Raw genomic sequence first — 21721 nt, forward strand, 5'->3', positions numbered from 1 at the left:
TCATACAGTTGGCCTCAGCCCATTGATCCAGCCTGTCCAGGTCCCTCTGCAGAGCCTTCCTACCCTCGAGCAGATCAACGCTCCTGCCCAACTTGGTGTCATCTGCAAACTTACTGAGCACTCGATCCCCTCGTCCAGATCATTGATCAAGATATGAAACAGAACTGGCCCCAAAACTGATTCCTGTGGAACACCACTTGTGACCGGCCACCAACTGGATTGAACTCCACTCACCACAACTCTGGGCCCAGCCATCCAGTGAACTTTTTACCAAGCAAAGAGTACGCCAGACCAAGCCATGAGCAGCCAGTTTCTCCAGGAGAATGCTGTGGGAAACGGTGTCAAAGGCTTTACTAAAGTCTAGGTGGATAATATCCACAGCCTTTCCCTCATCCACTAGATGGGTCACCTTGTCATAGAAGGAGATCAGCTCAGTCAAGCAGGACCTGCCTTTCAGAAATCCATGCTGACTGGGCCTGATCACCTGGTTGTCCTGTACGTGCCGCGTGATGGCACCCAAGATGATGGAAGAACAGAGGTAAAATGTGCCTGACGGTCTTTGCTTTGAGCCTTGTGCACCCATTTAGCCCATGTGAAACAGCATAAAAACACTCTACTGACAAGTCACTTGTGGGAATATTTTGCACAAGAGCAAACTGTATCTATTAGAGGATTTCCACTAATATAGCTCCATGGATGAAACAACATAAGCCTTCATGTTCCCGTTCTTATTGTGCCCTGAGCAAGACAATACCAAAGGGTACCCTGTGGAATGGCAAGTTAATAAATGGACATGGCAGTGAACGTGGTTTTACTGGGACGTTAGCATATGCTTTCATAAATAACCATGTGCCTATGCGGTTTTAGAGGCATACTTATAGTTAAAATGGCAAAATCAAGTCTTACCAGTGTCCAAATACATGTATCCCGTTATAAATAACCATTCTCAAAAGTATAATAGTTTTTAGACTCTAAAAAACCCTCGTCTCAACATTTTATTAGCCATTAGCTGTGAAGTTGTGCTTAAGAGAACTTCATTGAGAAAATGTTGATGCCAAAAGCAATCAACACCGTATACGACTCTTATTATGAACTTTTATGGGAAACAGTTTGTCAACCAAGAAGGGAAGAAGAGAAGAAAAATGCCTGCCTTGCAGAACACCGAGAAATCTACTCAGTCATTGTGTGCTCCTTTATCAATCAGAAGGAGGTGATGTTTGCAAGGGCTAGCCCGAATCAGCACTGCAGATTTTGCTAGCAATATCACCTTTGGAAAGCTGTGCTGCTAAGGCAAAATTCAGCAAAATTGGATTGCAAACATCAAAACATAAATATCTACTCATACCTTACAGATTTACAAAATAGAGAGAAATAAGGGAAGCACCATTCTGAGATATTGTGTCCTTCATGATCATCCAGAGATCTCCGTTTGCTGATGTACCAAGTTCTTCTCTGGAAACAGCTGTTGGAGCACAGGTAAGGGAGCTTCTGCTATTATAAGCTGGCCATCTCTTCCTGATCTTAAAGGCAAGATTAAATATCTTTTCAGTGTCATGTGTGGCTTCCCTTTCTCTTGTCTGCTACCAATATTCTCATGGAATCTTTTATGTCTTATTTGCATTGCAGTATTCTTGCGTAAGATTTTAAGTAAAGTCCCCCCAACACCTGTTTGCTTAGAGAGCTTGATTTCTCTGGAGTAGGTACCTCCAACTCCTTGAGTTCCCACCTCATGTCTGGAAATGAACGTTCAACAGAGATCTCCAGGACTCCTTCTGGCCTTGACTGCCATGGGACACAGCTCGATGCACACACTGTCATGTTCCAGCCCCAGGTCACTGCTGTGCTGAACAAATTGCTCTGCCCTTCAGGCATTTTATACAAGTTTGACCTGGTTTTAAGCAGCCAGCTTGCCCCTGTCTGTTTTTACTAAGAGCCAAAGTCATGGAATTTTCCTATTGCTCTGAATGACATTTTCAGGCTGCCTGTGCTAGCAGGGTTTAAAATGTTGCTCACTTTCCTCGAGGGCTGCTTTCCTTCTGCAAGAAATAAGGTTGTTCAGCATAGAATCATAGAATCATAGAATCATTAAGGTTGGAAAAGACCTCTAAGATCATCGAGTCCAACCATCAACCCAACACCACCATACCCACTACACCATGTCCCTAAGCACCTCATCTACATGTCTTTTAAATACCTCCAGGGATGGGGACTCCACCACTTCCCTGGGCAGCCTGTTCCAAGGCCTGACCACTCTTTCAGTAAAGAAATTTCTCCTAACGTCCAGCCTAAACCTCCCTTGGCACAAGATCTATGAATGCTGTGGCAATTTGTGTCACTGAAATTTAAATAATTTGAATCTGATAATAGATTTATAGTGTTGCACAGGTGGGAAACAGTACAGCCCTGAAAGCAAGCGGAGCTTGTTCAAACACTGCACATGATAGCAAAGGGTAGTCACCATTTTCCCCAATGCCACATTCTGATTTTATTTGGGGAAAACATGATTCCTCCTTAACATGAACTTCTTTAGGGAGCCATGAGTGCTCAAAAAACACACTTCTGTGTGCAGAAGGTCACAACACTGTTGTCCTGTCTAAATGAAAGTCAGATGGGAGAAATTCGTATTTCAATGGGTCTTCATAAAAACAAAAGGGTTTCGTTTCCTGGTTTCTTCACATTCATGTTGCAGGTCAGCTGTCTGTCTCTCTGTCAGGGTGTCCCACTATATGACTACTTTCCCAGCTGCTTAAGCTTGCCTGTTAGTAGGTAGATTAAACATAAACATCAGTAATGTTTTCATCCTACTAATAATTCTTAGAACAAAAATACCATTAACTCCCAGCTAAGTATAATAAACGAGGTAATAAGGAAGCAAACCACTGAACCAGAATGCCAGAGCTAGGAACTGCAGAAACATCTGGGCTTTGACAGAGATTAACCTGTTTATTATGTGTGACAGTATTTGGGCAAAGGGAGGATTCCCATGGATGCAAAGCTGTGGCAGTCCTTTGACATTTACAAACCCAGGATTTCATGAAGAAGAACCTTCAGTGTTTTGATCCCCTAACCAATGCTTCCCAGAAAATTTACAGCCATGGGGATCATGCTTTGAAGTGGAGCCCAAGAAGACGTTGCACTTCGAGGTATTATGTCTGCCCAGCCATTTCAGCTGAACTCAGTCTTTTAAAAATCAATATCACAGGTCTGCACCTCACATACTGCAAACTCAACTCTGCCAGGGCTAAAATTAGCCACTGAAAGGTCCTCCAGGAACTCAGAATCGGTCACTGGTTCAATCAGTTGCTACCATTTTACTTTGAATCTGGAAATCACCTTGCCTTCGCTGCAAGGAGAGCCACCACACCCATAATCACGATGCAACTTCATAAATTCTTATGGAATCAGCTCATTCTCCCAACCCAATTCTCCCAATTGGGGCAATATGAGGGGAAACAAAAAGGGGATGTCAAAAGCTGCTAAAAATGCAAAGCACTCAAAGGGGCATATAAGTGAGAATTAAAGGAGGGAGAGAGCTTTGTGTCAGCCCTCTGCAGTGGGTGAGGATGTCCTGAAACCTGTTTAAAAAGTGACAAAGCAAAGTTTCATCGACTCAAGTGTTTGCCAATGCTTTCCTCTGCTTTTGACATCATCTGCCTGGTGACAGGGATGGGGAGACGGAGACAAAATGTTATGTGACTTGTCAGTGCGTGACGGATCCAGGGTCAACACTGGGACCAGACTCCAACGGTGGTTGACTCCCAAGCCCTTTGCCTGACCCATCCCCCTGCCTGCATTGGAAACAGGTCAGCAAAAGCCATGTGAATTGGTGCGGCTCGGTGGGGCTTGGCTGATGGTCACATTACATAACTGACACGGTCCGTAGAAATTCACCCTTGGGGATTGCAACATGGTCACTGCACATTTCATCGCCACCTGCGATAAGGGGGATAACCGGTCTGCTTTCCAGAAGGTTGCTTGCAGTTACTTATTGACAAAGCACTCAGCCGTCAAACTTGCACAATCCCGCAGGCTCTATAAATACCAGGTGCCTTTCCTAGCCTCTTCCTCAAACAAACTTCATCCTCCGTCGATCTTTCAAGCGCTTTGCAGGGGCACACGGTCGACAACCGACTAGCAACCATGAGGATCCTGTACCTGCTCTTTGCTGTTCTCCTCCTCCTCTTCCAGGCTGCTCCAGGTGAGAAGCAAAGTAAATCCTACAAAGAACGAAAGGGCTTGCAAGCAGAAGTATGTGCATAGGAGGAAAAAAGCAACCATCAACTGACAGGCAAAATCTGATGCTATCGGGATGGTGCTATGCGGTGGATGGCAAGAATATCTGTGCTCATAACGGCTGTCTTCCTAAAAATGCAACACATGATTTATTGCATATTTATCCATCATAATTTGAGGCTTAAAACTGATATTTTAATGTCTTCCCTTTCCTACAGGTTCTGCAGATCCTCTTTTTGCTGACACCGCAGAGTGCAGGAGCCAGGGAAATTTCTGCCGTGCTGGGACATGCCCACCCACCTTCGCTGCCTCGGGGTCGTGCCACGGGGGGCTGCTGAAATGCTGTTCAAAGTAAGTGCCACAGGACTGAAGGGCATCAGAGGGCATTTTTATTCTGCCTTTTTATCTACTTTTTCTTTGAATAATATGCACAGCTCCATGGGGCTTGCAGGGCAGCCATTTGTGAGAAAGTCCAGAGGGAGGATGAACGTGTATACATCGTAGATGCGTGTTTAAGGAGACAATTCATTTTGATGGAAGTTATGTGTGAGAGCAAAAGTTCAGGAGGGTCAAAATTTCCCTTTATTTTGAATTTTTATGGGGAAAAAAAAAATGTTTTTTCAAGAAATTATTAGGAAAATATCTCACAGTATTTTCACCCATCAAGGGAAACAATGTCTCCTTCCTTCCTCTGTTCTTTTCATTTCTAAAATGACCTAGAAAATTAAATTTTAAAGGAGGAAAAATGTTCACAGAACTCTGCTTCTCATTCTCGTCCCATCTCTTCTTCCTCTCACCACTGTAGAGCTTGTAGAAAGGTGAAGAGTGAATTTGTTAGTGACTGGAGACAACTGGGTGTGCATTTCACTTTTGACTTTGGAGACTATTTTCTAATAATGTCTGGAGTTTCCCTGATAGCAACACTTCTTCTTTCCTTAAAGTGTTGAATATGTTTTAGGGGAATGCACTTTAGGTTAGGATAACACATACTCCTCAGGCATTTAATTCTTACAACTGTTTTGTTTAACTGATTACCATGTGACGATCATTGCCATCTGCAGCAACGGTCTATCACATACACTGAATTTGGTGGCAAATTAGGAGAGGTTCCTGTGTCTTTTAATGAAAAGGACAGGTGTGATGACATAACTCATCCCAACAGGAGATGTTCAGGCAGATCCTCAGCCATTGATGTGACCAGACAGAGCCCGGTTCAAAATAAAGGATGGATTCAGATCTGTATTTTCTAAATTTTCCAGAACTCCTTATTCTGTTACTTATAGACTTGCCAGGGTTTAAAGGTTCCCAGAATCTGAAGGAAGTGTGATGAGATGGCTCTAGGGAAGAGGTTTCATAGCATTTGTTCAGCACCTGGGGATCCTCTGTCAGACAGTGGTTTCAGGAAACTCAAGTCATACCAATATTAGGATATGTTTATTGTCAGGAGATTAAGATGCTGAGGAAGCATCCACTTAGGAACTCAGGAGAGTAAATGGTAGAGAAGCGACCTGGTATTAGATGATTTTATAAAGGGATGACTCTGTCCCTCAGTCTCTGTGAATGATCATTCTCTTTAGGAAGCAATTTCTACTGATAGCGAATAGACTGGTAGGAGCAGATGGCAGATCTCCAACATCAAACTTCTGTAAGAACATCTGTTGGGCCTGAGCCAAGGAGAATTGGGGATGGGAAAAGAACAAGACCTCTTGAGTTTGGTTCCAGGTGTTAGTTTTTCTACAGAAATACTTTTTCTCAGAAGAATGTACCCATATATGATATTGATGGATGCTAATGTTCAGGATTAAAACTCCTCCTATTGGGCTGTTAGATTTTCAGCTGGGTTGATAAATACAACAGCAGAAGTTGAAACCAACAGGGTATTCTGAGACACAATATAATTTTTTTTCCAGCTGAGGATTCAACCTACTGAGCTGCTTGAAAAGAAATCTTTGAAATTGGACATAGAGAGTTTAATTCAGTAAGCTACATTGAGATGTTTAGTGGCATTTGAGGTGCCGTGGAGTATTTAAAACATATATACAGGTCTGGTTGAGATAGCTCATGACCTATGGGAAAACATTGCTTTTCAGAAAAGATGGCTGGAGTCCAAGCAGATACCCCAGAGCTCTTGAAATGGCACTTGTGTGATTAAGAAATTAAATCAAATCTTTGATCTTTATTTTGGAGTGAGCGGAATCAAAATTTTATTACTAGTGGTAATACACCTAGTTTGCCAGGGACCATAGTTCATGTGGACTGGATATCCACAGACCTAGATACCCAGCATGCATGTAGGCATCTAAATACAGGTTTTGAAACCTGCAGGCTGAACCCACCCTGTACATTTATTCTGAAAGGTAATTAGCAGGTATTAAGGCTTTTAGAGAGTGAGCTTAGACTACACTTCAGCAAAATAATGAGACCCTTTGTATACTTACAGGATTTTGGCAGAGTAAGAGAAGGCTTTCCTGGGTCAGTGCCCTTGTACCAGCAACATTTCCACAGCCTTGGGGAGATTATTTTGATGGATTCCTCCTCTATCTAAACCCTCCTGCAAATGAGCATTAAAAGAAGCTTCCAGAGGGCACGTCCTGTTAGCACACCGCTTCTGGAGATCCAGGTTTTTCCTCGCTGAAGTCACTCCCTTTTTTGCTTTTAACATGCAAGCCACTTTGGCACCTTGGCCACCTATTCCAGCCTACCTCACGGGGATGTTTGGATGTTCAATCAGTTCAGGTTCATGCAGCTCTTGGAGGATGTGAAGCAATATATATATTATTATTTTATTCACACACAAAAATAAATGTCTTCTTAAACCAACAACTGTGATGTCTTATGTTATTAAGGGTAATTTTCCCTGTGGTTTTAACTCAAGGCTTATTGAGTAATGCAATCTTTGTAAACAAATAAGTCCATGCAGTCTCACATATTCCCAAGTGATATGAAAAAGGGGATGGGTACAACAGCAACCAGGTTTGATGATGATACTAAAGTATTCAGGATGACAAGACTGAAAATTGGGTGTGAAGAACTGTAGAAACAACTCTTGGTAGCGAGTGAGTGGATGACAAAATGGCAGTCAAGGAACACCTCCAGTATTGCAAACTTTATATACATATATACATGTATATATTCCTGACTTCATAAACAGAGTGTTGGGGTCTGAACTATCTCTACCCAGAAACAAGATTTGGGGTGATATATAGACTGTTTTTGAAAACATCAGACCTGTGTTCAATAGCAGTCATAAAAGTAAATTTAATGTCCTGTTTTATTCAGTCGTACTGATATAGCCATGAGTTCTATAGTGCTAAAAATGCAAAACCAAGGTGTTTTTCATTGTTTCCTCCCATAGTTACAGATGCACAATCAATTTCTTTTCTCCTATCACAACTAGTCATGGAGGCAAGAAGCCCATTTTTTTTGGAGTAAATTTCCTACATCTGTCTTGAAAGGATCTTAGGGCAACACAGGGCTGATTTCATCCAGGTGCATCACAAAAAAACTAGGGGTTTCACCATGGCACTGGCGCCTATTTTTAAGCAATTTAATTGATCCTCATGTCTCCGAATCTGGAGCTGTATCAAGCCAAAGAAAGAGATGTTCCTTCCCCACAACTGTAGCCTTTTTTTACATCTAAAGAGTCTAAAAAGAACTCCAATCAGAAACATGAAGGAAATGCAGAAATCAAAAAAGGTCAAATTAACAGAGAGATTGTGCAGCATTTTATTTCCTTCCTCTTATCTTAACTTCCCCATTGACAACACTCTTGTCCTGTTAGTCTGAGAACAACATGTCCAACATTTGCTTGTTATTTTGCAAAGATTTTGCAAAAGATTTTTATAAACTGTATTTGTGCAAGAAAAAAAATCTCTTGACTTCTGCAACTTTGGATCTGTCAAAAGGGGCTAGATCACTTTCTTCTGAATCAACATCTACGACAGGACCATACTCTGTAAGTATTAAATGACACCTGAGGGCTACATATTCCACCTACTTCAGCGGCTTCTTCGACAGAAAAGGCTTGAGGATTTAGCAGTAACCCATGTTTGAAGCTCTCTCAAGTAATCTGCCTGACTGGAGTAATCTTACATTTATATTAACAACCAAAAAGTCCACGGACAGTTTTCTGGTGAAGTGGAATACTACCCACCAGATCTCTTTGCCTCCAAAATAAGACTGTTGCATTCAAGATGTGTACCAAGAACTGTCCCTGGTCTATGCTAACCCCTGAACCATGCCCAAGATTTGTTCAGGAGATGGCTAGCTGACCCAAACAAAGGTCCTGATAACATTTAAACATCAAGCTGACCATTTAGCAAGCAAGTCTCATTGTCTCACTGCCCATAACCTGGTCCCATTCAACTTACTGCTACAAACATGGATGATCTGTTCCCCATCCCTCAAGTTTCTCCTGAAAAAAGTCTCTGTATTAAGTCTGGATAAATTCAGGACAGACTGAGCCTCAGATTTCCCTCCTGTCCCAACAAAACACATCTCTAGTGTTTAAGTCAAAGAGGTGTTATTCCAAACAGGGTGGTCTCCACTTCTGTCTCTAGATGCTGTACCATATGTCCATCAAGGTCTTTTGTTTCACCCCAGCAGCCGCTCTCACTGCCATACATGGGTAACTTCAGGCTCCCTTTCCCCTTTTTGCCCAATTTTCATGGAGCCCTTTGAGTCTCTTCCTCACCCCTGCGCTCCCCATGTCCCCTGAGTGGAGCCTGAGGTTGGCCTCATGTGGGATGGGTCACACAGCTCTCCTGTGTTGCTCGCCCTACAGAGACCTGCTTCTTCCACACCAGTTTGCTGGCTTTTGTCTCTCATGCACTGACCACTGAGAGTTCTTCCTAAGAAGTTCCTCATCCCATGTCTATTGAGAACTTCCCTCCTAGGAAACCTATGCTTTTTCCCTTGGAGAGCTGGCAAGAAGGCAGCTGGACCCAAACTCTTTGATAGTGCAGCTCAAGCTATGGTACAAGCCAGGTGGTAGAAAAGAGATCTCTTGACTGATGCACACTTTCCAAAGCCAATACAGGTCCTCAGAAAATCTCCTCCTTGATCACCTGATGAATGAAACAGTTTTCAAAATTATAGGGATAGGCACTTTCCAAAAATTTGCTGATCAGTGACTTCTTCCCCCCACAGCTCTCTTCCACGGCAGGGACCCAGATTGGACATGGTCCGATGGCTGATCTTGGACAGGCACTTCAGTCACCAGGACTGGAGTTCCCCCACTGAAACTTAATTTCAAGAACAAGCAGCTTCTATCAAGTGCTCCATCAAGGGGAATGAACACCGTGTACCTTCTGCCCACTGTGTCTGTAAACATCTGCACCCCTCACCGTCGTTTTTTCCTTGCACTTAACTTTGGGACAGGGGAACTCAACATCACTGCTTGCTGCCACCTGTTCATTTACTCCTAGACCATAGGAGATTTTCACTAAATTAATTCTCCCCTTCTGTTCTGGAAGATTAGTTGCCCATCAGTTGTAATTAAAAGCAGGGACTCTCCTTCAGGTCCAAAGACATTTGCACTCCTTGCCCTGCAGCCCAGAAAACAGACCACAAGTGGCAATTTCCCAAGCTGAAAAGGCAAACAACAAACCAACAAGCCCCCTGAAGGAACAGTGAGCCAAAGAGATGAATTTACTCTTTCTAGGTGACGAACTGCCTTTTCTTCACAAGGACAGGTCCCATACAAAATCCCTCACCCACTCCCTTGCTATCAGGTCAAACATTAACTCTAACAGACACCTCAAGATCAACAGCTTCCCACCAGTAACAACCCTCCTGCTTTCCCTGCGTGCTGGCAATTGTTTGCCAGCATCTTCTCCTGGTGCTCAAGGAGAAGGAAGAAGTGGGGCACCTTGTCCAGGCTCCCGTTCCCCAGTGCCAACCAGTCTTCATGGGGGCTGTTATCACCCCAGGTATATTTACTTTTCCATGGAGGGATCCTAGACCCAGGACAAGCATTGCTGCTGCTCTCCAGCTGGAGCTGGGGGAGGGAAGTGAGGGGGATGGAGCTGCTCCCTCTTTCCTTCCCTCTCCCTGACATTGTTTGGTTCCAAAGAGCACTGAACAACGTGTGACACTGTGAGCAGACCCCGGCAAGGTTTGCTCAGCAGCCTCACTCCCCAAAATAAACACCCCTGCCCCTCGTGCCACCTGGGACAGGCAGGAGGAGAATTATGCAAGGAGTAGAGAAGCGCATTTTCCATCTCCATTAAATCCTGTTATTTTAGCAAACAGCTTCACCCTTAACGGCTTGCCTAATGCTGGCCATGTTTTATGACCATGGACTGCCCCTTTCTTACCTTCTTTCTGGCCATGCTCTGTTTTCAGAAATGAAGATGAGGGTGCATGTGGATGGGGTGCCTGTCTGAAACCTTGAGCAGGTGCACAGAGTGTTTTCGGTTGTGGGGTTGCATCTACATCCTAGCTCACAGGTCAGAAATCAGAGAGCTGGTCAATGTTCCCTATGACTTGCTTAAAAAAAACAATCCAGCACCCCCCACACACACACATGGTGTTTTAACATAAAAGGCTGACTCCTCAAAACTTCTTTTCCCATGTTCAGGAGGAAAACAGAGAAGAGATGACAGAGGATTCCTTCCTCATCCCCTGCCTGAAGCAAAAGAAGGAGGCAACACAGTACGGAACACAACGGGGTGCAAATGATTTCACCTCACGTATCCCTCATCTCCATGGACGGGGTTGGTGAAGACATCAGCCTGTTTAAGAACCTGTGTCTCTGCCTCAGCCAGTGCTTTGGAGAAAGTGTACAAAAATACATGGCCTTTCCCTAGACCACCACCGCCCACCCCAGTTCTCACAGATCCCCAGCAGAGGTCTGAAGCTCCGTTTTCTCACCACGTTCCCCAAGAACTTCATCACATATTGGGTCAACTCAACACTGGCAGTCTGGAAGGTGCAAAGGGAAGGAGATGTGGGCTTGATAGCCCCAAGCATCTCCTGGATGTTGTGCCCATCACATCAGACAAACAGATATGAGGCTTCCCTTCCTTCCTTTGGACCTCAGGGGGCCATGGCAATGCTGCCAGTTCTATCTGTCCTGCCAGCATTGCATAGTTTCCCAACTTGCTGATTAGGGTTGTCCCAACCCGATTAGGGAGAACTGCTGATTCATGAAGCAAGGAGGGGAATTTTTCTGCTTTGCCACCTGCCTCCTCTTGCCCCTTCTCAACCTCCTCATCTGTCCTTCACTGTAAAGAAGATTTTTGCTTGTTTCTAAAATCCTAGTCCTGACAGAGTGAGCTAATGTGTTTTTTTCACAAACTGAAGCACACACTTCATGCCCTACACCCAATTTGTTGCAGCCGGTTTACCAGACGCAGACCTATCTGCCCTCTGCGCCCAGACATAGCTCACCTCCTGCTGTTATTCTCCATCACTTCAGTTTGCTGCTCCAACTGAAGCAGTAAAAAAAAAGCACCCTCATGACTTGATTTTGTTAATGATTCTTGGCTTATACGGTTTGTCTGCAAAAAATCCCGCACTTGCAGTTCTCATATGTCTCAGGAGTGGCATTTCTTGGAGACAAGCACAAGTATTAAGAGTATCAAAGCTCTGGTGACACTGCCTCTAGTCCATCTTATATATGGCTGGTACTTCACATGCATGAAGGTCCTTCACATATATATGGCTGGTCCTTCACATTTTTTTCAGATACAGGAAAAGATTACAAGGTGATAAGAGATGCCGAGACATCACACCGAAGTAGCTTTGGCATGTTGAATCTAAGAAATCAGAAAGAGAGATGTGATTCTCTTCATAACCACATCAGGGAGATGACTAGCAGCAAGGGAAAATGTTATTAAACTGAGGTCATTTTGGGCAGAGAATGAGTAGGTTTAGACTCTCCACAAAGGCTGGACATTGGAAGAAAGTTCAAACCGCCAGAGTGGGGTAAGGGAATTCAGTGCCTGCAGCAGCAGTGAGGCACACGGTGTCACTGCTGTCAGGACAGAGCTTAGCTGATTGCTGAAAGGGATTTGGGATGCAGTCTCCTATGATAGTGTGGCACAACACACAGTCGTGCCCAGTCCTTTCTGTCTACTGACTTCTTCTTCAAGTTTTGGTACAAATCCATGGCTAAATTCCCAAATATAAGATGCAGAGAGTAATTGAGCTCTGAACCATGTTAGAAGAACATTTGGGAGAAGGAGCTACTCCCATGTCTGCAGATTTCGTAGCTGGGAGGGGGAAGGTCCACAACCCGTTCAGACCTACCCTGCCTTCTTCAGCTGCAGCCCTACAGCTCTGATCCCAGCAAGGACTGAAGCTCTGATCCATTCCTGCACCCAAGGAGGAGGGTCTGTTGCCTCCTTGTTTCACACAGCCTTGCAGGCCAGCTGCCCAGCCTTTGCTGTGCTCACTGTGCCTGGTGGCTGGGGGGAGGACAGCCTGTCACAAGACCATGGCCAAGAGCCATGGGGCATCAGCAGATCTGCGTGGTTTACAGTATTGCAGATCATAGGAACCCACCTCCTTCCTCCTCCAATCCCGTGTCCTCCCCGGGTGCAACCCACCAGCTGGCACAGGGCATGCGAGCACAGCGATTTGGCTGCTCAGGTCAGCTAGTATGATTTGGTCATTGCTCAGGTCAGGCATCTTCAGATGTGTTAGGTTGCAACATCTTCATACATCACCAGTCTCTATAGTAATAGGGCAATGAACTTGCTGTTCTTCAGACAACCACTCCTCCGCCCCCCTGGTTGTCCGCCCTGCTCCATCCCAGAGCCTTTATAAGTACAGGGACTGGCCGTCTTCTGCCTCGGACATCAGCTTCTGTCCATCTTCAAGTATCTTCAGACCTGCAAAGAGCATCCCACTACCAACTGGCAGTCATGAGAATCCTCTTCTTCCTCGTTGCTGTTCTCTTCTTCCTCTTCCAGGCTGCTCCAGGTAAGACAGAAAATAGATAAGATGGAGGCTAAAAGGGTGCAGAGAAGTCCATTATAGCCTAGTGCTGAGGTTCAGATTACCTCTGTGCTCTCAGACTCCGTGACTTTCACATTAGAAGTCCCCTTCCCAGTCATAGTCCTGATCTTTAAGCTATTGAGTCAAGGTCCTTGATAGACTTACTGATGGTCTCTTTCCAGCCCTATGCATCTTGCGTTCCAGTCGCATGATGACATGATGGAAAAAAGATGCTCCTGTGCATTCAGGCAATTCTTAGGCTGATACTTAAGACACCATCTTGCAATGTGAGAGCTTTCTCTTCTCACATTTGCACCCCTATCTCCTGACTGTGTATTCTAGATTAGTAAACCTCCTATATTTTTGGAAAAAAGTAGTTATGACTGTGGGGCTTTGCCTGAACTCTATACTGTCCATGTGCATTGGAGCATATGCATCATTCCAGGCTCTCTGGGGGACTTTGGAGAAGTTTAAGCTATCTCCATCCCTGCTTTGGTTTGCAGTAGACTCAAATTTGTACTTACGTTCCTAGATGAGCAGATGACTGTCCACTCAATGAAGAAATGTAGAACTACCTAGGCCAAAAGCAGGCACCTGTAGGAGCGCTAAGCAAAGCCTGTACTGCATGCTTCTGGTTTGCTTTCTTGGACTTTTCCTATTTCATGCATTACAAAAAATATTCTCAATTTCAAAGCAAACTGTGACCTCTGAGATGGCTGTAAGGATGGTACAACTCTGGTAGAGTCTTTGGGAAAGGGCGATAAGTTATTTTATATCTCTTCATAAAGACTTATACATAGAAAAGACCCATAACACTGTAGGGCTTTTTAATTTAGGAGAGAAGGGAAACCAAGGTCTAATGATGTCTTTAAAATCAGCTGAATGAAATCAGCAACATAAAATCCTTGAATAACATGTGATTAAGAGAAAAGAGTTGAGAACCACTAGAATAAATTGGTTGAAATGTGGTAGATCTAATTTTGAATAAAGCTTGCATGCCTTTCAAATTAAGGATCCAATTTGATGACAGGTGTGGACTGAGCTAGGCACAGAAAGCACTGGGTGAAATGATCAGGTTTGTGCTTAGCAAGAAGTTGGTGCAGCTGATAAGGGTCTCTTCTGCCTTTTAAGTACACAAGTATACAAGGCTCCAGGTGATATAAGAGATCCATTTAAATCAGACAAAAATTTGAATCTCAGGCTGAATATCCCAGTGGGAACGAGTAATGTTTAGCCTGGAAATACTCTGGACCCAGACTTGGGGCTGGCTTTTCAGCTGGGCTAAACCTGGGAAGTTCCTCTGATGATGATGGAGCCGCAGTCTTTGCCACCACCTGAGCATTTGGCCCTTCAGTTCTGAATATACCGGCATGCTAAAACCAGCATAGCACCTAGCTAAACCAGTACTAGTGACAGCAATCGCTGACTTTTTGTAGTGTATACAGCAGTGGATAAAATATTTTAGTTGGGCAAGTGTTAGTCCCATTGATTTGGCTGTGATTAAGATTTCTCTTTTGTGAAGTTTTATGCCATCTGTGTTAGCCTCACCATATTTGACACGGTAACGCGGTGCACAGGTTTCCTGTGAGCATGCTATTCATGCTCACAATGCTCAATGCTTCCTGCGAGGAAGCTATTCAAAGTAGGATATAAAGGTTATGAGCCATAAATATGCCTCACATTTGCTGAAACTTGAACTGAAAGCTTGAAGAAGTTTAGTTAAGATATTTATATTTGACTATCATCACTTTTTTCTGGAGAGTAATGTGAGATTAATTTTAAAAATACATTTTTCTGTGTTTCTATGGCTTTTTTACATGACATAGTATTTCTGTGTGTAACTGGAATGACAAGCACACGTCTCCAGGAGAGATGCTAAGGAAGCAGACAGTTATCTTTGGGTCACTATTAATCAGGCAGACTGTCTCTCCATGCTAGCATTACAGCCTGCTCTTCTGGTTAGTTTGCATATCATATGGATGTAAAGACCTTAAGACGGTGTGATCAGGTTACCCCAATCACAAACCAGGCACTCTGGCAGGAAGCCACATACCACACCATTTAGTCCAATGCCACAACTCTCTAATCCTTTGCCTTGACAAATGAATGTGAATTTTCCCTTGGGTTTTTTTTGCAGCTTACAGCCAAGAAGCTGCTGACACCTTAGAATGCCGGCAAAACCGGGGCTACTGCTCATTTGTTGCATGCTCTGCTCCTATGGTTGACATTGGGACCTGCCGCGGTGGGAAGCTGAAATGCTGCAAATGGTAAGATTAAGTCCTCCAGAGAAATGCCACTGCACTGAGAACAAATAGACTTACTGGGCTTTTCCCCTTGTCGTGGTTTAACCCAGCAGGCAGCCAAACACCACGCAGCCGCTCGCTCACTCCCCCACCCCCCCACAGTGGGACAGGGAGAGAATCGGAAGGGTAAGAGTGGGTTGAGATAAAGACAGTTTAATAGAACAGAAAAGGAAGAGATGATGATGATGATGATGATGATGATGATGATGATGATGATGATGATGATAGAATATACAAAACGAGTGATGCACAATGCAATTGCTCACCACCCACTGACTGGAGCAGCGTGGAGACTTGCACTACCGAAAAAAAAGCTTATCAGCACAGAATAACCATTAAGCAAGCCAGGACTCATACCAGGGATGCAGTTCTCCATCTGGGTTACTTTATCTTGTGCAAAATGCCAGATATTAGACCAAAGTGCCACAGGACATTTTCCACCCTCTAGGAATAAAGCATTTTTTCATCAGCACCACTGAGAAAGCATCTGCATCTATAGGAGATACCCCATGTGGAGTGATGCTGTAATACGCTACAGTCCAGCTCTGTAGTTGGTGACGTTTCATACCAAAGGAGCTGTAACAGATCTATCTTTTGGACAGATCCCATACATCTTATCTTTTTGGATCCCATACATCTTATCTTTTCTTTTCTTTTCTTTTCTTTTCTTTTCTTTTCTTTTCTTTTCTTTTCTTTTCTTTTCTTTTCTTTTCTTTTCTTTTCTTTTCTTTTCTTTTCTTTTCTTTTCTTTTCTTTTCTTTTCTTTTCTTTTCTTTTCTTTTCTTCTTTTCTTTTCTTTTCTTTTCTTTTCTTTTCTTTTCTTCTTTTCTTTTCTTTTCTTTTCTTTTCTTTTCTTTTTTTTTTCTTCTCTTCTCTTCTCTTCTCTTCTCTTCTCTTCTCTTCTCTTCTCTTCTCTTCTCTTCTCTTCTCTTCTCTTCTCTTCTCTTCTCTTCTCTTCTCTTCTCTTCTCTTCTCTTCTCTTCTCTTCTCTTCTCTTCTCTTCTCTTCTCTTCTCTTCTTATTTGCATTTATACTTAACCTAATTGGATTTCTATGAAACATTATGCTGAAGGATGTAAAAAAAGGGAGAAGCTTTGTCACCTTTTTCATACGAAAAAGTCATGGAGGGCATGAAGGAAAGTGAGAGGATCAGCCTCTTTATTCCTAAACTAGTTTTATTCTTAAACTATATCCTGGCAGGCATTCTGGGTCCTCAGCAGCTGCAGCCTAATAACTGTAGTGTGTGCTGAGGGGTAACATCCACATCCTCCATTTTATCTGGATTTTCTTATGGCCAGAAACACAGGTCAGCAGTCCAGATCACAAGGATCTCTGGTGTAGTCTTTAACCCTACGTCTTACCTTATGACTACAGTAATAATTGACTTTTTGGGTGGAGGTAGGTGGACTAGCTAAGCACCTGGTTTTTCTTTACAGGACACCCAGTTCCTAAAGCTGACACCTCGCTGACCACATAGACAAGAGCTCTGGGCGTCTGAGACATCTCCCTTTTTGACATCAATGGATCCCAGCCTCGGTGCAAGCCTGGGGAGCCCTTCCCACGGGGGTGAAAACCCTTAGGAGCACAAGAAAATGTGAGGAGGAGTTCTTGTACCCCGATAAAAAGATTTGCAGCTTCAATTCTAATAAAAGCAAGTCACTGTGAAACCGCATTGCTGACATTTGCTCATGTATGTCAGGATGGTTTTTGCTGTTCTTATTGTCTATAAAAATCAACCTGTAAATGCAGTTTATTTAACTAAATTAAGTTAATTTAAGTGCATGTGTCATTGAGTCCTGTTAAATCGTCCTGCAGAGTGTCTGGGTTGCAGCCATTTGTGTGGCAACTTTTTTATTAATAAATCAAGAAGCCCTAGAGCCCATTCCCTCTGCCATCCTGGTCCAGGGCACTAGGCTGGGCTTCAGAAGACAGGCTCACTCCGCCGCTCTTCTACAGGGTTGCATCTGCTAGCCCAACCTGAAGTTCTGGGAATGGCAATGTAGAGAAACCCCAGGGTGGCAGAAGGCCAACTTCTTTAGGTCTTGAAACCTCGTTGCCACAGTCACATCATTCTGCTCCTGCTGCCCCTGTTTAGTCTAGACCAGCATCATGTCAATGGGGTTTACTTCTCTGGATCCTAAACTGGTAAAACTATGCTGTCTGGAGGCAGTGGGTTACATGTCCATCAGCCTGGAGTCTCAGCACCTGCTGTTAGAAGGTATAGACTCATCCCCTGCTTCCCTTCCCCATCCCTAACATCCCAGAGTGCTAATGCAAAGGCCAAAAGGATTTGAGATAAGGGATGACTAAAAGTATCCATGCTCTCCATGCCACCAGCTGCTATGGATGGTTTTAGGACTGAACATGGTCACTTTGTGCCAGCTTTCTGTTTGCCTAATCACAGTGGGTTTGGAGGAGTTATTCTTGACTGTTATTGGTCAACCTAATAATGAATAGGACCAGGCCATATTCCTGTCCGTACGTGGGTTTGGTTTCTTCTCCTCTTCTTGGAGAAGTTTATCGCAAAGCACATGTCACACTGACCCCGGATGAGACGAGAGCCAGATCTTCCAGGAAAAACACACACCAAGACAATTCCTCACAGGTATAAGGATCAGACACACGGTCTTCTGGAGCAAGTTTATTAAAATTCATGGAGATATGTAGACTATGAAATATGAACACCTCAGCATTCAGTGTCTCCTGGAGACTTCATCTTCTAGTGCTAATCACATTATTGCTAACACTAAAGGAAAAGAAAATAATGAGTATCTGTTCTCAGGGACAAAGGAAGAACCTGCTCTGGATCTTCTCGTGAGGACAGACTTCTGCATGTTGGTGATCTCCTCTCTGGGATAGATGTTGGAGGCCGCAATATAGTTTCAACAGAAAAACATTTTAGAAAAATGAGAAATATTGGTCTTTTCTGGGTGGTTCAAGAATTGCTTTGAAGCTTCTTCAGGGCATTAAACTTGTTTGTGGATGAGTTTGCTTTCTTTCAGTAGTTGTTCATGTTTTGATGTGTGCATGTGTCTGTTTTAAATGCATATTTTCAGCTCAAAATTCCAGATTTTCTGATGGGATGATGCATGTCCTAAATCGCCAGAAGCTCTGCTTAGCCAGTCTGAGATGTCAATGGTCACTAATCATACTGCAAAAAAAAGAAAGAAACTTTCAGATCTTGTACTTATAACCAGGAAAAGATTTGAATAAGAAGCACAGAAGGGATTGAATGAGCACCAAGAGCTGATATTCCTGGATAACTCATCAATTCTTAGTAGGATATTCATAGTCTTGCTGCTGATGATTTTTAAACATTAATTGTCTTTCTATTTTATTTAATAATGAATTGCCAGGTCTCTGAACCTGAAGCTTCATTCTCATCTTAAAATCTCTGGTGCGGAGAGGAATTTTTCTATATACATCTGCTGCTCATGCTTTGTTTTTAACATCTCTGCTATTAATATTGAACAAAGTTCAAATAAGAGCCTCCAAAAATGAGGCTAGCTACAGCATCTTACAGCAAAAAGGAACAGAAAATGAAATATTAGAATCATTGTGGATATTTGTTTCTGCAGTTTCAGGTTGGAGTAAAGATACAGGCTGAACTTTAGGATTCTAGCAAGGAATTCAAGAAAAAATAAGATTTTATGTTTTGTTTTTGTCTAAAAGGGGAGAATTATGGAACTGGAGAAAACATCTAGGAGAACAACATGACTTTCAGGTTGTTTTTCTGACTGTGAGGCCTGGCAGACTTTGCAATGTGGAACATGCAGGTTTCCTATGAACCTGACCCAAACGTCCCAGGCCTCCCAGACAGTGTGCACATTGAGAGACGTGTCCTTTGAGGCCAGTATTACTCATCATGAGCAGTTTGAACCAGCTAATGGGAACAGCAGAGAAAAGAGTTCATTTCTAGCTAATTACTGATCTCTGTCAAAGAGATTTGACCATGATCTTTCCCATGAGGGAAACTCACCACAGTCCGACAGCAAGGGACCCCTTGCTGGCAACGTCCGAAGGATCTCATATTGGGTAGAGGACAGTGGTCGGTGGAACAGGTACCCCCAGCCTGCTTGCATTGCACATCATTATTAGGTGCACGCATGAAACCTGCACAAAAAAACCCCAGAGTCTTGATTTTCCTTGCCAAAGAAGACTAAGAACAGGTTAGGGTTATAGCATGACAGCAATATTCTAGTCTGCCTTCAGGCTGGCCACATCCATGCCATTAAATTCCCTTATTTTCCAAAATGGGAGGGTTCAGTGCATCCAATGGGCCCAGCTGGTGTCGGTTCACCGCTAAAGCCTGCCCAACACGCTGGCAGCTCTAGCTGGCCTTGAGCAAAAGGGACTAAACCCCATTTTATTTCTATTTCTATTTTCGGTACTCCATACTCACAATCTTCCCTCTGCATTTCCTTTGATTTTATGTAACTCTTACCTAAAGTGCCTTGGAGCATTAAGAGGAGAACAGCAAAGAAAAGGGAAAAGACCTTCATGTCCAAATTCAGTGCCACCAAATACAACAGCCACTAAGAAAAAAACAAAGAGGTCAAGCATTTGTGATTACCCGATCCAAACACTATTTATGACATACAAGCTGCAATTTGTTGATAAAAATTGTCATTTATGCAATAGAGTAAATGTTCTAGAATAAATCTAGTGAAATGCCACTTTTTGAGGAAAGTTATCTTTGAAAGCACATTGCATAAGATCAAGAAAATGTATTTATGCCTATAAAATATGAAAGAATGAGATGAATATTGTGATTTTCTTTCCATCAGCTGGAAAGATAGCCTATATCAGCTCCAGTAAAGACTCCTATATTTGAATCCCATACATCCTGGATGTTAGAACTTAAACAAAAGTAAGAAATGTAATTAATTTCCTCTAACTTTTATCCAAGTCTTATAAAATAAGCAAGATTTTCCTAAGTCCCTTTTATAACTTACAGGCAATGCTGCTACATGCACAAAATCATCGATACTTTAGAGTTTTATCCATTTTTATTTGAGCAGCCATACTGGATCTGGCTGGGATGGAGTTAACTTTCTTCATGGCAGCCCATATGGTGCAGTGCTTCATGTTTGTAGCAAGTCACTTAATGATTAGAATGTCCATTTTTTTTAATTATCACATATTTTGCTTCAGATATGTGTAGATAATTACTCAAGCCATTCTAATTTCTCTGGATAATAAACACTCAGAAACTTTAATTATTTGAATAATAGTAATTTTTGTAGCTTAAAAGCCAGTAGTAATTCCTTGAAAATGTCTTCACAGAAAAGTCTAGGAAGCCATCTACCTCTATAATGTGTGCCAGCTGAAAGCCTCAAAGCATCTCTCCGCCATTATTTCTTGCTGCAGATTCCAATTAACTTTTGAAAATAATACAAACTACTATAATCATTCAGAGTCACCATTACTGACTATAATAATCAGCCAAATGCATTCCTGAAATACCAAACATTTTACATTTCGGTTGTTTATGAGGATTTAATTAAACTGCAAAATTATACGTCTTGGAATGATGAATTTGTTTCTAGAGAAGTAAAGAATATTATCAAAAAGATATGTATTTTTATCCTTATCAATTAAGACTGGTGTGGAAGCTACACCTTCAGCTCACCTTGGAGGTCTTCAGACATCAGTAGGTAGCAGGTAGAGAGGCGGCACGGTGGCCAGTCTGTCCTACCTGGTTCCTTTCAACGGGAAGCTTCCCAGAGTGATGTCTTGCCCCAAAACATGTCTTTATATATTCCTGTTGATGACACAGCTGCCACAGACCAGCTGGCCAAGGACGTGGGCTTCTCACAGCGATTCCCAGCAGCTGAAATGTCACTTCCCAGCAGCTGAAGAGAAATGGTGACCGCTCGTGAACTCCCTCCCCTTTCTCTGGCACATGAGTTGGCTCTTCCGAAAAGCACCTTACACCACCCCGGATTGTGTACAACATATCGATCCATCATGGGCTGTGAAAAAAGCATCCTGGGACATACACTGAAAACTGCTGGTTTGGCTCCAGCGGGGACCTAATTCTACAGGGCTGTCCCATGGCCACGGTGCCTGGTGCTGACTGCAGAAAGGTCCTCTCTGAAGCCTGGAGATATCTACCACAGCACCTAACCACCAACATTAGGCAAGCTCAGTTTTTGCACAAGACTTTCAAAAAAAAAAAAAAAAGCTCCTGATAGGTCTTGTGGGCTGTAGACAATGTCTTGAGAGCAGAGAGGAGTTGA

At 43.1% G+C, this 21721-nt stretch overlaps 2 protein-coding genes and 1 long non-coding RNA gene across 4 annotated transcripts; 2 read left to right on the forward strand and 1 right to left on the reverse strand.

Annotated features, from left to right (window-relative positions):
• Positions 1-4078: 4078 nt before the first annotated feature.
• On the forward strand, positions 4079-4588 carry LOC142081293 (gallinacin-10-like). Its single transcript, XM_075147996.1, has 2 exons — positions 4079-4198; positions 4452-4588. The coding sequence occupies exons 1-2, from the start codon at positions 4141-4143 to the stop codon at positions 4586-4588; spliced, it is 195 nt and encodes a 64-aa protein (XP_075004097.1). The 5' UTR covers positions 4079-4140.
• An 8447-nt stretch (positions 4589-13035) lies between these two features.
• LOC142080038 (gallinacin-9) lies at positions 13036-17256 on the forward strand. 2 transcript variants are annotated; one of them, XM_075144849.1, is made up of 3 exons: positions 13036-13161; positions 15314-15443; positions 16916-17256. In XM_075144849.1, exons 1-3 carry the CDS (start codon positions 13104-13106, stop codon positions 16929-16931), a joined length of 204 nt encoding a protein of 67 aa, XP_075000950.1. In that variant the 5' UTR covers positions 13036-13103; the 3' UTR covers positions 16932-17256. The 2 variants fall into 2 exon arrangements, with proteins under 2 accessions (XP_075000950.1, XP_075000952.1); XM_075144851.1 differs by lacking the exon at positions 16916-17256 and having other exon boundaries at positions 13045-13161; positions 15314-15447.
• Positions 17257-18107: 851 nt separating this feature from the next.
• LOC142080039 (uncharacterized) lies at positions 18108-19960 on the reverse strand. Its single transcript, XR_012672846.1, has 2 exons — positions 19924-19960; positions 18108-18630 (listed from the first exon to the last, which is right to left on the reverse strand). It is a non-coding gene; the product is annotated as an uncharacterized LOC142080039 (long non-coding RNA).
• Between the last annotated feature and the right edge of the window lie 1761 nt (positions 19961-21721).

The sequence above is a fragment of the Calonectris borealis genome, chromosome 3 (assembly GCF_964195595.1).
Source record: "Calonectris borealis chromosome 3, bCalBor7.hap1.2, whole genome shotgun sequence".
In the NCBI taxonomy this organism is placed as follows: domain Eukaryota; kingdom Metazoa; phylum Chordata; class Aves; order Procellariiformes; family Procellariidae; genus Calonectris; species Calonectris borealis.